Source organism: Varanus komodoensis, unplaced genomic scaffold, assembly GCF_004798865.1.
Source record: "Varanus komodoensis strain SLA01 unplaced genomic scaffold, ASM479886v1 scaffold10, whole genome shotgun sequence".
NCBI classification, from domain to species: domain Eukaryota; kingdom Metazoa; phylum Chordata; class Lepidosauria; order Squamata; family Varanidae; genus Varanus; species Varanus komodoensis.
In genome coordinates this window covers 16,145,858-16,161,911 of record NW_025335269.1, presented here as the reverse complement: position 1 = coordinate 16,161,911, position 16,054 = coordinate 16,145,858, and the positions used below count along the sequence as shown (strand labels likewise).

The following is a 16,054-nucleotide window of genomic DNA, read 5'->3' as shown; positions in this document are numbered from 1 at the left end:
TTTTGATTCACTTTTTTTAATAAATTAATACCATTCAAAATACAGTGCCAGAACATGATGCAGCTGAACATGCTAGTATGATCCATCATGAAGCACCTGTGCTCATGTAAGATTGGTGGCGCCCCTCTACTGCTAGTGGTTCCTGGGATTAATGCCAGAGCAGCACTAGTCAACTGCTCTCCTGCACAGAGTATTCCTGAATGAAGTTTGTTCCCCCCGTCAAAAAAAAAAAAAAAAAAAAAAAGACAGCTAAGGGATATCTATACACAGTCACACTACAGTAATGCTTGTTATTAAATTAACAAAAATAAAGACCTGGTTAATCCACACTATGTTTACATTGGGGCATGGGGAACATAAGCAGCAGGAAGTAATATGCATGAGCCAATGTTTCTGAAACACAGAATGTGGAGCAATTTACTGATCAAAAGCTCCACACAGACCCGCACTAGGAAGGGCTGGCAATTCATATTGCAAACCCAGCAACCTAAGTTCACACCCGGTAAACTACCAGCTGCTCGGAAGACCTGTATTCTAAATAGACAGGTATAAGTTAGTGAAAATACATGCACCTAATAATAATAATATTAATACAGCTTGACTGAGCCTGCAGTCATTTTGCCCTGCATGTCACCGTAAAATGGAAGATCTACCCTTCCTACCACAGGTAGATCCATGGGATTTGATTCTTCTTTTACATGGCATTATTATACCAACACGGCTGTTGTGTATTAAGTGTAGCACATTTCATTAGGCTACACAATCTACATAACTAGCACATACAGAGATCTCCAGAACTCACTCAAATATAACTGGAAGATACTTCGAGCAATTACATACCATCCTAGAAATAGAAGCTGCTTTTGTGAAATTTTCCTGAACTAAAAGTCTTCACAGGACTAAAATTTAGACAATAAGCAGATGCTTTAAGCTTGCAATATACATATATATCCCATCAACTATCAGAGGGATTTTTTCAGATTATGGAAGCATATCTGCTCATACATTTCACCAATTTACAGTCAAATGGCGACAAAATGTTATATAGGGCATACATACAAGTCAGTTTAATGTTTCAGTTTCTGCCCTATTCGCTCTCAAACAAAAACAAAAAAAAATCATGACAAGCTGTTACAAGCATGCAGTCTCTGAATTCTGGAAGCTATACAGGTGGTAGTGTAACCACCTCTCCATCCAGCTCAAATTCATCAGCCCCATCTGGTGGAAAGAGATATGGAGGAGGCTTCCATGGGGACTCTTCAAGGCAAGAGGGATACAGCTTTCCCACAGTGCATTGAAAGCCTTTCCCCAAATCCCAGAGCACCCGCTCAGATATATGCTGACGTAAGAACCACTGGTCAAGGTCCATATCATATTGATAGGTAGCATACTTGGCTCTCTCATTCATATGGGTTTCTCGCATGAAGACACACAGAGAGTTGGAGATCACAACAGCTCTGACACAGGGGTCAGAATACCGCTTGGCAGGAATATTGGCTGCCATTCGCCATTCATTTTTATTCACATCATAAACTTCCACTGTTACGGAAGACCCATTTACAGGGGTAGTAGGAAGTCTTATGGCAGGATTGGTGCCAACATGCAAACCTCCAATATAAAATATTTTATCCCCAAAAGCAGCAGCTGAAGCAAAACATCTACTGGTTTGTCTCATAGCCATTTCAACCCAAGCATCTGACCTGGGAAAGTAACAGTACATCAAGTTGTGTGCCATTACATAAATGCAGTTATGAACAGCAACTGCTGTACTCCATTGCCATGCACAGGGCAGTGGGCTTACCATGGTCCATTCATCTTTCTCAGTATCATACCTTTCCACAGTTCTTCTGTTGAGCTCTCCGCCTACACTATCTCCTCCAATTGCATAGATGTGGCCTTCACAGCAAACCAGGGATGGCTTTATACGGACAAACAGCATTGGACTCTTTGGAAACCAAGTGTTTTGCTGGGCATCAAACCAGTAAAAGCAATTCACAGTTCGGAAGGGAGCCTGAAATTTGCTAGTTTTACTGTGGTTGGTTTTTGTGTTTTTCAGTGGGATTTGCCCACCAGCTATATAAATATCGTTATCAGGAGTTACAAGTGTCCCCACCTTATGCAAATCAGCAGGAGGGCTGCAGAGCTTGTAAACTTTTTCAGCTTGTGGGCTGTAGCATACTGAAGAGTAACGACTACCGGGATTTTCAGCAGCAGCTTCAATGAAAATCATCATTTCCTCTTTAGTCATTCCAAGTCTTGGCTTAAAAAATTTCGGCATAGATTTATATAATCCTTGAACCACGACTGACTTATCATTTGGTGGTAAGCCTTGAAACCAAGCTCTTTGTGTAACTTCAGATAGGGCATCAATTCTTATTTGGCTAAGAACAGATGACAAATACTGTGATCGAGATTCTGTGTTGTACTCCAGCCATAACATAGCAGCTTCACGAACTGTCTCTTCCTTTTCCACATTTAAATTGTCACTGCTCAAAACATCTATCAACAGATCATGTGAGAGTTGCATGAAAGCCTCCTGGTGGTATACAGCTGTGAACTTGTGTTCTACCATCCTTTTAGCACTTTGTTTTAACTCATCACAGCTGAAGAGATCAGCAAAACTGAGCAGCCGCACACAGTTCTCTGCATTTATTTTTTTAATTAAGTATTCTCTACATCGTTGTAACACATCTTCTACCTGCAATGGAAAAGGCAATGCTATTAGAAGCTTACATTAAAGCCATACTTCTGGTTAGTAACCAAGGAAAAGCAGGAAAGGATCCAGCTCCTAGGTTTCTATACAAGCAATCTTTCAGCTTATTAAGCTTCTACTGGATAAGGCTAAAGGGATCAGTCACGGGATATGGACTTTCTTCATGTTCAAACATAATAACTATAACATACTAAGGAGCATTTGTAGCCTGGAAAGCATAAAAAGCACACAGAGAAAGCATCCCTATTTGTTTGCTACCACCAAAATTGCTTGAGTACTGACGGGCTGTCTTGCAATGGTTAATGTGTTCTGCATTATTTCTGTGTGAATAAAGAGAGACAGATCTATGAAGAGCCACAAGCATCAGAGTGTAAAGAACTCTGGCTAGTGATTTTGAGCAAAGTTTTGTGCCTGGGAGGGTAACAAATCAACCTTTGGGATTTTCTGTTTTTTTTACTGGAATAGTTTCTCTAATCCTAGTGACTATTTTCTATTCATGATTATCTTTAGTGAGATTCTCTATGGAGAATCATTGCATGTATCAATTTCACATCATAATCCTAGACGTATTTCCTTAAAATCCTTTCAAACCAACAGGATGTATCTCCCTCCCTCCCTCTATATATATATAACAATAGCACCCTTAATGAAAAACATGAACATGCTTCCATAGTAATTTTTATTCAAATTATCTCTATTCTGTTTTTACACAGCACAAGTTACTTTGAGAACCACTTGTTCTACTTACACATTTTAATTAAGAATGCTATTAAAGAGGTGATTTGAGAAAAACTTAGAAAATTCGGTATAGAATACTTACTTGTAAAAAGCAAGCTGTTTCATAAAGCTGTTCGACAGTTGTGTCATTTATTGCCAAATTACCCGTGTAAGCATAAGTTATTATTATTTGTAAAGTGGCTGCATCCACATTCCTCAGATGGACGTGTGTTTGTTTGCTCTCACTCAACCCACTCATAAACATAGCCCTGATAGAAAAACATGAAATACATTAACTGTGGCTATCTTCTAGCTTTAGTTTCTTCCAATTCTTTGGAGACCAAGGATGAATAAAAGTCAATAAATTACAAAGCTTTCAAAACTATACATTGATTCACAACAGCTACATTCCAACTTACACTCCTTCATAATCCCTTTGAAGTTGATCATACTTCACTCAAGTTTTGTTTGCAACTGGGACCACTGTGTTATCCTGCATACTATCAGGAGTCTCCATTTAATTTGCAGCTCAGCACTATGAACAACTCAAATTATTTTAACAAGTTTTTTAATTTATCCAGATGTAGTATATCTCTAGCAAGGTACTAACGTCTGTTACATTTAAATTATAAACATTTATTTATATACTTGAATTAATTTGTATTCATCTTAGCAGGAATTCTGATGGCTGAATTTCTATTCTGTGACAGTAAAAACCCAACTATTATTATATCCTTAGCTCAATGATGCTGGAACAGTCCTCCAGGAATGGTCAACACTCGAAAGGTTCGAGCTCAGCCTCTGCCAGACAAAGTTGGTTCACCCCTAGCTCATAGCCAGCCTAGCAGACTGAAAGCATGAAATGCAAGTAGATAAATAGGTACCACCTTGGTGGGAAGATAACGGTGCTCTGTGACATCATGCTGACCACAGGATCGTCTTTGAACAGAGCTGGCTCACAGCCTTAGAAAGGGAGTTGAGCACCACCCCCTATTAGCCACTATAAAATCTGCAGGGACGTCTTATTATCTAACTACCTAATATCTCTCATCAACATTGGTCACACTCTGCAAAATGCAATTAGTACCACTGGACTAAGTTTGTAGTAAACTACAAAAAGTATGCAAGCATTTCAGTACTTTATACAGACCTGTAGCACCCCAGTAATTTTAACCTCCTTTCTATGCAGTCACCATATAGTCATGTCTAGACACCAGAAGAGCTTCAGGATGAGCATTGTCTGTTTTATTCCTTGTTTCAGAGTACCTGACCTAAACTACTACAGTGTTTGCAAATGGTCCAAACAGGCATCTTATAGAAATGTTGTAAGTAAATAAATAAATAACAGCTGTGGCTCCATTGTTTTGTTCAGGGACTGGTGTCTAATTTTCAAATGAAGCTTCAGTTACTAACATTTTCTACTATTCATAGCACAATGGCAAGTCAAGCTGGATTATTAATACTGTGTCTTTATTTCATTAATACTCACTGAGACTACATTCACCAGCAAGCTTCAAATGTGTAAGGAAGAATGAAAGAAAAGCTATGGGAATATAAGCTTGTTTCAACACCCTCTGCAACATCACAGAAGATACTGAGCTATATCCACTGCAGCCACTTCATAATGGAACTTGGCAGACCATTACAATATTATCATGCTTAATTCTTCCAGAACAGTTTTTGTGCAGTTCATTTTATCTAGAGGTAAAGTGTTAAACTATCATCTCTCTTATGTACTGCATAGTCTTGGAACATGCAGCATGCTCTTCATTTTAAGTTTCTCTGGCGCATGCTTATATTCAGGCCCAGTGTGATCAAACAGGTCTCTTATATAAATTTTATACTTCCCCAGTGTCCTTTTCCCATGTTTGCTGATCCACTGGTATTCTGCCCCTGCCCCCAACTTAGGATCTATTTGCTGTAAACCCTACAGCAAGACGGAATATTGTCTTCATTTTGCTTGACAAATCTGAAAAAGCTGCAGAAATTATTTCTCCTAAATGGAGATGTTAAATATTGTTTCCATTAAGCAAATTTGATTCTATAACTCCTCTATTCCCAATAACATAGATGTCATTGTAATTTAATTTATATAATAAAACACTGTATAATACACTGTACTATAATATACAGTTGGCAGTAAAATGGGATCACTGGGAGCAAAACACTCTTACAATAAATGTTCTAGAGTCAGTGCAGCCCTTAAGTTGTGCACTCTAGTTTCATCCTTCTACATTAGTAATTTAAAATATATTTTAATTTTCCATTCACTTCAAATTACCTGTAGACATTGTCTCTAATCCATTACACTACACAACAAGATTTTGGACATATGAGATTAACACAACACACTTTCTTGGGGAAAATGTATTTTAAGCACATACCTGAAATAAGAACTACATGTAGCAAGAACCATCTTATGGCATGGGAATTCAGTGCCCTCAACAATTAAAACAATGTCAGTCAGTAACTGCTGTTCATAGAACAGTTTTAATTGCCCCAGTAAGGATACAGCATATTCCGTATTGATCTGCCTTTCTTCTTGGGTAGACATGGCTGCATTCCATTAATATTTCCAGGACCAAATTAGAGAAGCCACTTTGTTTCAGCAGGAAAGAGGTCAAGCAACCATTTCTTGAAAAATTCAGAAGAAACTACAGGGAATATTGTTTGAGGCCTTTGCAAACTTTACTAAGACATTTAGCAATGATGGATTGGACTGCTGAACCAAGAATACGTCAGAGCTTGACCTACTCCTAGGCCACAATACATTGACTTGGTCTCCATTTATTCTCCTGAAACTTTCAAGAGTGACAGCCAAGTTCCTGTTGAGGATTCCAGTGAAGCAGCACAGGAGCAAAAAAATGGAATCTGTGAGGTAGATTTTCTTGAACCATCTCTCATTCAATGGCTGCACTTGTGACTAGAAGAAAAAACAACAATGTCAGTCATTTTGTCTAAGCTAACCTTGCCATGAAATACGAATAAATACACTTTAAACAATTGTTTTATGAAGAAAATTTTCCAGTGCAGAAAAAATAAATCCAATGTTCTCTACCCCTTTGATGCATTCAGAATGCCCACAACTAGAAACAGAACACTGAATTAGCAGTGCAGAGTATCACAAGACCCATTCAAGATTATGACTGACCAGTCTTGTCCTGTGCTTGCACTGGGTAAGTCTTAGCTCATGCCAAAGACCTCACTGAAAAGCCAGGTCTTAACCTGGTGTCTAGAAGTGTTCTGTGTTATCAAGCCTCCCAAAAGAGAGGGCCACAATAGAGAAGGTCCTGCTCTTTATAGACAGTTATCTTACTTTACTTGGCAGAGGAACCCAAAGCAGAGTCTCAGATGTTGAACAAAATGCTCAGAAAGGAGCATAATGGAGAAGGCAGTAATAAAGGTACACAGCTTCTAACTTCTTAGCCTTTAAAAGGGAAGAACCAGCATCTGAAATCAAGTACTGATCTGATTTAGATGTTTAACCAGATGCAGGAATCTGTCCAGAAATCTGCATCTGCTGATATTTGAAGATACTTTACAGACCACCCCAAGCTGAAAGGAGCATGGATTAAAATTAAAATTTTCTTCCAAATCAATTTAGGGCTAGGTACTTCACCGAAGTGTGGAATATTCAAAACCAGATCATCCAGTTTGAAAGTTACTAATGCATGTGTGTCTGCCTAGCCCCAAGCCTAGCTTCTTCAGGATAAAGTACAGTCAGCAGTCCAGCCAAATCTGTTCAAAGGTGGCACCACTATCTGGGCATTGAAGAGCAATTTTGGATCACCTCAAGACTAAAAGCCTAAGTCTTAAGGGAGATATCATGCAAGACAGGTAGCATCTTCAATTTTGAATCTGGCAGTCTTCAACCAACAGTACTTCCATTTTATCAGGCTTAAATTTTTTGTTCACTATCATCAAGCCCTCACAGCTCCCAAGAAACAACTCAGAACTTCCACTGCCATCCTAGAAGCAGATTTAAACAAAAGAAAAAATGGTATCATTAACATACTGATGAAAACTCCATCAGTTTCTCTTGATAGTTATTACACTGTGAGCCGCCCCGAGGCTTTGTTGCGATAGAACAAGGGGCTGCATAGAAATGTTTTAAATAAATAAAATAAAATAAATAGTAATAGCCAGAAGCTCTGTGAAGATGCTGAAATGCATAAGAGAAAATGAGAAACCCTGAGACACCCTATTAAGTCAGTAGCCATTGGTAGATACCCTTCTCTTTCACAAACATGCTCAGTCACTAAGGTCATTGCTACATATTCCCCTGGTGGTATCACATGGCTGAACTGGACTCCCACAGGAGAACTTCATAAAGTGATTTCAGCAGGAGTCAAGTGCTCCTTCAACTCTGGGTGGGACAAATTTTTAGAAGGCCTTTCCCCACTTTGAAAAAATTCTAGTCAGCACTAAGCAGATGTCATCAAGATGGACAACACAACAGAATCTTAGACGAAATCCAGTGGACCATGCACTCCCAATCTCTTCCCTAGCCAAACTATTATGCACGTAAATTTTCTCTGCTGAGTAACTGGCTATGTTCTCCTTTACAATATATTCTTAAAGGGATTCTTAAGTTTTCTTTAAATGCTTAGCCATAATCTACCTGTGGCTTAAAAGGAATTGCTTCTTTGCAAAAAACATGAATTTTGGTTGGCCTTGATAGCCAAGCCAATTTCTGATTGCCAAGATTCTGATCCTCCACTTCAGTGCAATCCTATGAGTATTCAGTCAGAAGCAAGTCCCATTACATTTAATGAGGCTTGTCTTCAGTAAGCGTAGCTTTCTGCTACCTTTCCAAACCTTGTAGCTGAGGAGAAAATGGGGTGACTGAGGCAGCTACCTCAGAAAGAAAAGTTACTGCTAGTTGATACTGGGCAGCTGAGGCACCTTCCTTGCCCATTACAAAAACAGCCAGTCCTAGAACTAATTTGGATAGTGATTAATAGAAATACTCCCTCAACAGTCTGCTTCAAAAATGTTCAGTCCCTACCTTTCCCTCAGGAACCAGGACTTGTTTTCCAGTGAGCAGCTAAGGCACTCCAAACATCCCCACGGCCCTTCCCTGAAGCAGCCACTTAGAGCCAGTATCGTACAGTGATTCATATTAATCTGGAGACCTGGGAAATTCAGCTGCTAGTTCCCACTCAGCCATGAAACTCTCCGGGTAACTTTGGGCTAGTCACTTACTCTCAGCATATTCTGCCTCACAGAATTTGTTGTGAGAATAAAATGGAAGAGGACAATATAAGCAGTCTTGGGTTCCTCCAAGTGGAGAAAAAGGCAGGTTATAAATGCAATGTAATAATTTTCAATCATTCCCTGCTGGAACTGGCAAGAAAGGCTGGGTCTTGTTTCAGCAGTGGTCATCAGAAGTACAATGAACACTTCAGTAGGAGACCCCAGCCTTCTTCTCTAGCTCATGTCCAGTGAAACTATGAAGAAAATCCCTGCAGGTTTCTTGACTCCAAAATGAAGGGAAAACAAGGCTTATCATCCTTGCCTAATGTTGATGAGTCATTTCTCAATGACAAGGGCAACAAATGGAAACACAAACCACTACTTAGATTGTTGTCAGTAATGCTGATGAACATCTGTTTACTGTACTTCTAAAAATCAGCAATGTCATCAAAAGTTGCTTTGCAATCTAAAGATAATGAATTTTTTATGATTTACCTTCCATATCCCCTTCTGTCATCCTTATAACTCTGTCCAACATCATTGTTTTAATCATGATACTCAGAATGAAAGACCAAAGTCCATATGAAGCCTAACATTACTACTCCCAGGTCATGCATGACAGCCTCACCACTTATGCACCAGCTCCATGCCTCATCTTCCCACACTGAGCAGGAACTTCTAAAGAGGGATCTGAAATATATTCAGCCAAATGCAGTTAGAATCCTCCAAGCAACTGGCAATCCCAATAATGCAGGGTCCCAACTGTCAAAATATTTTTAAGCATCTTGATCTAAATTCACTAAGAAAACCACATCAGACCTTCCTACTCAATGCAAGAAGGTCAGAGGTGGAGATGGTTAAATTGTTGGGGTGAAGCTGACAGGTGCATTTTCTCCATGTTTATGTCCAGACACATTCTCCATGCAGCTTTTTCCATGCACAGAACCCTAGCTTTTCTTAAAAAGTTGGGTTCTGAGCCAAAGACAACACTTTCAACAAAGGAATCAGCTACTAAGGGCACAATCCAATGTCCCTGGCCTTAGATGCACATGAACTTCTGAATTCAGAGGTATGCATGCATCCAATCTCTGTTGCCATTGCATTCTCTGTTGCCACTATATGATAGGTGGTTTCAGCCATCTAAATTAAGTGCTAGGAGGGGAAAGAGCCAGCATTATGGTGTGATTGTACAATGTCTGGTTGTTCACTTGCAATACATTTAGTTATCAGGAAATGGAAACTGTCCTTATCCTCACAATGATCCTGTCAGGTAGGTGGACCCAAAGTCACCTGGTGAGCTTCATGGCCAATTGGCAACTTGAACCTGATTCTCCTGAGTTCCACTCCAGCACTTAACCCTAACTCTGTAAGACATTGACTCTCTTCTTAGGACCTGATGAATAAAACATTTCAAATCTTCTGTATGAATGATAAATAGGTGCACACACTTAGGAAACCATATATACTGAACAAGAAACCCTAAGCCAGGACATTTACACACAGTAGTTAAGATGTACAAAATAAAAAAGCCAATGCAAAATGTCATTACTATGTGACACACATGAACAGTTTTTATAAATTACTTAGAAATGGCAATGTGGTATGGAGGTGCTATATAAATCTAGGAAAGAAACAAATGATTACAAATGAACTGGTGCACAAGCAGGAAAAATGGGTAAGCTGAAATGTCTTCTGAAGCATCATCTTCCAGTAGATCTAGTCAGAATCGACCGAAGCCGCTGGTTCTAGCATTCTCCTCTTCCACCCCCAGCATACCCTTTACAGCTAGACTTTGAGGAAATGAAAACTCAGAGAGGAAGACAGTGCTCTTATTTCTGCACCAGCTGTGAGGAGGCTGGACTGTGGGCCCAGGTTTTAGAGTCCCAGATCTGAATAAACATTTATTATTGTGAGTCGCCCTGAGGCTTTGGCGAATGGGGTGGCATAGAAGCCTTCCAAATAAATAAATAAATAAATAAATAATCTTATGACCACCTTCCCAGGCGGCCATAGGAATACACCCTAACACACCAATTTTTATTGGAAGTTGTGTGGCCTAGCCAGTTACTTCCTCTTTACTCTTGTACATTTGAAAGTTATCACTAAACTTTCTACCCAAGTTTTCTTAACTAAGCATGTCTTTCAATCGCACAACCTTTTCTGTTACTGCCTGCTCAGTTCATTGAAGTCATTTTGAATTTTTAGTCTATGATTCCATCTCCTCCCAGATTTGTTTCAGTTACAAATCTCCTAAGTATACTGTCCATTCTATCCATACCTTAACAATGATGCTCAACTGTATCAAACCGAGTTTTGATCTCTAGAGAAATCCCAAGGAACACATTTCTAGCCATCACCAACACCAATTTCTTACCCATATGGCAGTTTCCATGCAATGTGCAACTTTCCCATATCAGCATATTTTTCAAATTTCTAAACAGTATGATTATGCAAGCCTGCACTGCAAATGCAGTCTTTCTGACCAAGTAAAAAGCAGTATCTGACAAACACACACAAAAGAATTCAAAAACATTACAAGTAACACACAACTATAACAGGCTATTCTTTTTGAAATTATTAAAATAAAAATATACATTTATTCATATTCCAAGTTAACCATTTTTAAAACAAATCCTTATTAGGACTGTTTGACCTGTTTACCTGAGTCTGTAGCATTAAGCAGGGCAATGATTTCTTTTAAAAGTGAGCCATACATCAGTTAAAGCTTAATCTCAATTCCACTGCCTGCACAGAAACACTGTTCCTGAATATAACAGCACTGCATGGAATATAACAGCATTTCACTGGGAACAACATTAACACCAAGGCAACCTTTAACACCACCTTCCCTAACTTTGTTCACAAAATGCTTAGGATAATAACACTGTGCCAAATGATCAACAGCACTTTACGTCTCCTGAAAAACTATACATCTTACTTTAATGCAGCAGCTTGATTTACATCTGCTTTATATAGAATAAGCAATCTGACCACTCTTCTGATTATGCAACCCTCCCCACACACACATCAAGTTCCCGTACTGGCCAGGAAATGAGAAGAAAGAAACCAGGATAACAGTCCAAGTAAGTCCTAGAGAGTGAGTGAATGAGAGTGTGCGTGTGTGTGTGCAGAGAGAGAGAGAGAGAGAGAGAGAGAGTCCAACTTTACAGCCACAGCCTTTTCAGGAGGAGAAGAATACTCATCTCTTCCTCATCCTTTGGGGCAAGCAATAGCATCGTTCACCCACTAGGAGGCTGCCGTGTCAAAAATCCTACCTGCTTTTCTCTTTGGAGGGCCGGGAATGTTCCTAACTGCAGCTCTGTAGGGTTCCCAGAGCGAATATCCAAATTAGTGTGGTACGTAGAAGCATCAGAATGCCGCGTCCCTAAGCAAAATTGCAGCTGCAATGCAGACACCCCAATTCCTCCAGCCCCCTCGCGTTTGATTTTGAGGAAGGCCGGGCAAGGCACATTTAGCAGCATTCACTCCTCCCTTCTTCTGCCTATGCCACGCATCCCGAAAAGCACCTCCACCCACCCATTCCAGAACAAAGCACCTTGTGGCTGTGCTTCTTCACCGCAGTATGACATCGGGGGCAGGCAAGGAGGCTGCACTGATATCAAGAGCGAAGCCCCACTAACATCAACACCCAACCTACGGCGCGGCGACCGGTGGAGCCACTACAGGAGGACTATGGATATTATGCTGGGCCCCGAAACGAGATACACGCACAGGCCCTCGCCTTCCTGTCCACTCACCCACCCAGCCCGGCAACAACCGGACTCACAGCAGAATCCAAGCGGCACCGGCCTCATCTTCCTACCTTTCCAATCCCGCCCGTTACACTCCGCAGAAGCCTGTGCCATACATCTCCGATCTTCTCCCCCCTCCTCAATCCAAGCCCAACCGGCTCCAGACCCAGCGATTTCCCCTCCTCCCCGCAGGGGCAGCTCCCAGGCCACAGCCCGGCTTGGGAAAGGACGAGCACGAATGAAACCTCGAGGCTTTCGGCCGTTTCCTCTCACAGAACTAGCAAAGGAGGTGGTGTTTCCTCTCCCCAGACCCCGGCACAAAGGCCTCGATAACAGAAAGGTGGGCTGAAGAGGCCAAAATAGGGCGACCAACCCCTCTTTCCCTCACCTCCGACCTGTGCTGCCGCTGCTTCTGCCCCCTCAGGATCCTCTCAAGCACGGAGAAGCGGGGGGGGGGGGACACGAAGGACACACGGCGGCTGCGCGCGCGCTCACCTCGCTTTTCGCCCGCCCCAACGTCCGTTAAGAACCACGAAGCGCGCGAGCGCACTCTGCTCGAGTTCTATCCCACCCCTGCGCAGGCTCGGAGCAAGGGAGCCAGATGTGGGCGGGAGAAGAGGAGGAGGAGGAGCAGCTGCAGCAACAGAAGGGGGGGGTGAAAGCTGTATTCTTACGTAGCAGTAGAATCACCTCCTCCCTCTGAACCCACCGCCTTAAGGCGCATGCGCCCCTTTCTTTTCTAGTTTACCCGGGAAGCGCCGACTTCCAGTTTCGCGCATGCGTGGCTGACGTTATGATGGCAATCTCATTGATTCTTTGGGCGCTTGAGAGAAAAAGGTTCTGAGACCATGCTTACTGAGCCTTCCCCCGACCCGCCCCTTGCTGGCCGAATGTTGCAACTACAAGCATCTTTTTATAAAATGCTGTTATCCACACAGCCGTGACAAAAGCTTAGAGTTTCTCACGCACTGAAAGGTGCCATAGGCAATTATTCTCTAGGGCCTAAACGTCCTCGGTCTAGGCCTTGAATTGGCGAGTAGCGAAACAGCAAAAATCAATATCGGAAATACTGGCAAGGGAATTTTTTTGTGAGCCCCACCAAGGTTGTTGTAATAAAAGTCACAGTGGAGGAGCACAAGTAGCCTTCTTTTGACCTTAGTGAGCATGATGATTGCACATCTGCAAGGGCTGGAAGGTGTTCTAGATAAGAGTTGCTAACAGACCATGATTTTACAGGCCCTAGTGCAATCCTGTGCATATTTACTCAGAAGTAAGTCCCACAGAAGTCAGTGTTGCTTACTTTCAGGTAAGTAGCTTCAGATTTTCAGCACAAGCTGCTTATAACATTCCAGTTTAGTTATTTTCATGGTGTCCCAGTTGATTTGTCATCATTCTTAATTTTTATTTTCTAGTTTTATGTATCGTCATATTGCCATTTCTAGACAATGTACAAGAACAATGCACGTGTCACATGGCAGTTATGGTACCACTGGGAACTAGAAGCCAATGCTGCTTTTTAAATTCTGTGTGCAAATGCCCTGACTTCATGTTTCCATTTAGTATGTCCTAAGTATGCAGGGCATGAATGATCTGTTTATAATTTGTGCTAAAGATGGGAAATTAAAATATTGTATTCATCAGCTCCTAGCTATTAAAGAAAAGTCTCAGTGTGGTGTAGTACTTTAAGTGCTGGACTGGAACTCAGGAGACTTGCTTTCACATCCCCACCTGGCCATGAAGCTCACCAGGTGACTTTAGCCATTCACTGACTCTTGGCATAACCTACCTGACAGTGTTGTTGTAAGGTTAAATGGAAAGGAAATTCTCAGTTTCCTGATAACTAAATACAGTATATTGCAAGTGAACAACTAGACTTCGTGCAGTGGGATTGTGCTGCCCCTTCTAGTGCTGGCTCCAGGATTTGCCCAGGTGCTGCAGCAAATCACAGTTTTTGTCGCAGTTCATACATCTGAAAGGAGGTTAGTTATGAGACAGAAACAGCAAAGTTGAAAAGGAGGGTGGCTGGAGGACTGGCTACAAGGCCCTTGCCTATGTTTGGGGCTAGCTGGTACTTTGCACTGTTATCTTTCAGGTTGCACTCTGTAATATGGGAAAAAAGATACTGAACTACCTTTCATGCCATTAGGAGTAGTGGGGAGCAGGCTGAATACCCTAAACCTTATCTAAATCCTAAATGTAATGTGGTATTATTACCATAGTAAAATATAAATACTATGAGATGTAATGTAATTATGGGGAACTAGTGTCTTATAATTGCTAGAGTGTTGGACTGAGAATATCCAGGGTCAAGCCTCTGTTCAGCCATGAAGCTTGCTTTGGGCCAGTCACTGACTCAGCCAAACCTACCTTACAGGGTTGTTGTGAGGATAAAATAGAAAGATGTATCCTTGGGTTCCTGGGAAGGAAGGCCAAAATATAAATGCAACAATTTAAAAATGGTTGTCAATGAACCTTCCTTCCTCTTTTTTCTTTTTTTCCCCCTTGCAACTATAACCCTACAGCCACCACACCTACCTAGTTCAGTTAGGGACTATCAGCAAATAAGTGATGAAGGTCTGAAATCTCTGCCAATTTTCCTTTTACCTTGCCAGCAGGACTACCTAAGTATGTTGCTAGGTAAGGGACTATACTGTATTCCGAAGAGCTGATAGGCCAACCAGAGCTCATGTAAAGGTAAACACACCTAAGTGTGCTAGGATAGAGGCAAGGGCAGCTTGACAATGACATCAGTGGATGGAGTGTTTGCAGCCTTGAAATGCAGTGGAAACTAGCCTTGCTCTGCCTCTACTATTCTGATAGTTTTTAACTTTAAAAGTGGAGGGAAAGCAGCTGTATGTGGTGGAAAGTGCACCTAAGTTCACTGAACCTAATCATCTTAACCACACTCCACTCTTTCTAGAATCAGGCTGTTAGCAGTAAGCCTCCTGATGTTTCATGGAAACAAGCTGAATTGGCTCCAGGTGTGCTGAGGAAGCGATTCTGCTTCTTAAGAAAGAGGAGAGGTTTTTCTCATCTGTTTTTGCTGGGCTGTTTTCAAAGGCATCAGCAGCAGCATAGCATGAATTTTTGGTTTGGGGTCAAGTCAAAGGAGGGTGGAAATGACTTAGCTTACTAGAGCTTGTGTTTAAGGATTTCAAAAAGGTTTGAGGTGGGGGGTGGATACCTGGTTGATGAAAGGTATATGAAAGAGAGAACTTCAGGCAAGAGACTTTTGCAGTTGGTTGAGGCTCGCCCCTGGTTGAAAGGGTTTGTTGTACTGTTTGATCATCTTTTGGTTCTAGAAGAGGTGTGTGGCCTTCTGTTCCCTTTGAGTTGCTATGGTTCTCTTTTATCTCCTTCAGCTTTTTATACCTGTATACAATTACCTTAACTAGTAAGTCTAATAATACTGAATTATACATCTTGGGATATATCATGATAGCTTGTTCAATGGAGAGGTGAGGTTGAGATTTTTTTAAAGCATTTCAATAGTAAGCATGCTGTACTGCAATAACATGGAAATCAGTCACAAGAATTTCTTTTTGCCTTGGACTAAGAAAGGTGAAGAGTACCTTGACTAGTGAACGGAGAGGTGGCGCTCACTGAAGTGTTTTTAGGCTGTTTTAGGAAATAATTGTACTACTGAAGAGCTAGTCAACAAACTAGCTCTGCTACA

General features: G+C 41.3%; 1 protein-coding gene across 3 annotated transcripts; it reads right to left on the bottom strand.

Annotated features, from left to right (window-relative positions):
* On the bottom strand, positions 1–12,989 carry KBTBD2 (kelch repeat and BTB domain containing 2). 3 transcript variants are annotated; one of them, XM_044454779.1, is made up of 4 exons: positions 12,874–12,989; positions 5,815–6,353; positions 3,534–3,699; positions 1–2,698 (listed from the first exon to the last, which is right to left on the bottom strand). In XM_044454779.1, the coding sequence occupies exons 2-4, from the start codon at positions 5,982–5,984 to the stop codon at positions 1,163–1,165; spliced, it is 1,872 nt and encodes a 623-aa protein (XP_044310714.1). In that variant the 5' UTR covers positions 5,985–6,353; positions 12,874–12,989; the 3' UTR covers positions 1–1,162. The 3 variants fall into 3 exon arrangements, with proteins under 3 accessions (XP_044310714.1, XP_044310706.1, XP_044310722.1); XM_044454771.1 differs by lacking the exon at positions 12,874–12,989 and adding an exon at positions 12,767–12,869; XM_044454787.1 differs by lacking the exon at positions 12,874–12,989 and adding an exon at positions 11,902–12,651.
* Positions 12,990–16,054: the final 3,065 nt, after the last annotated feature.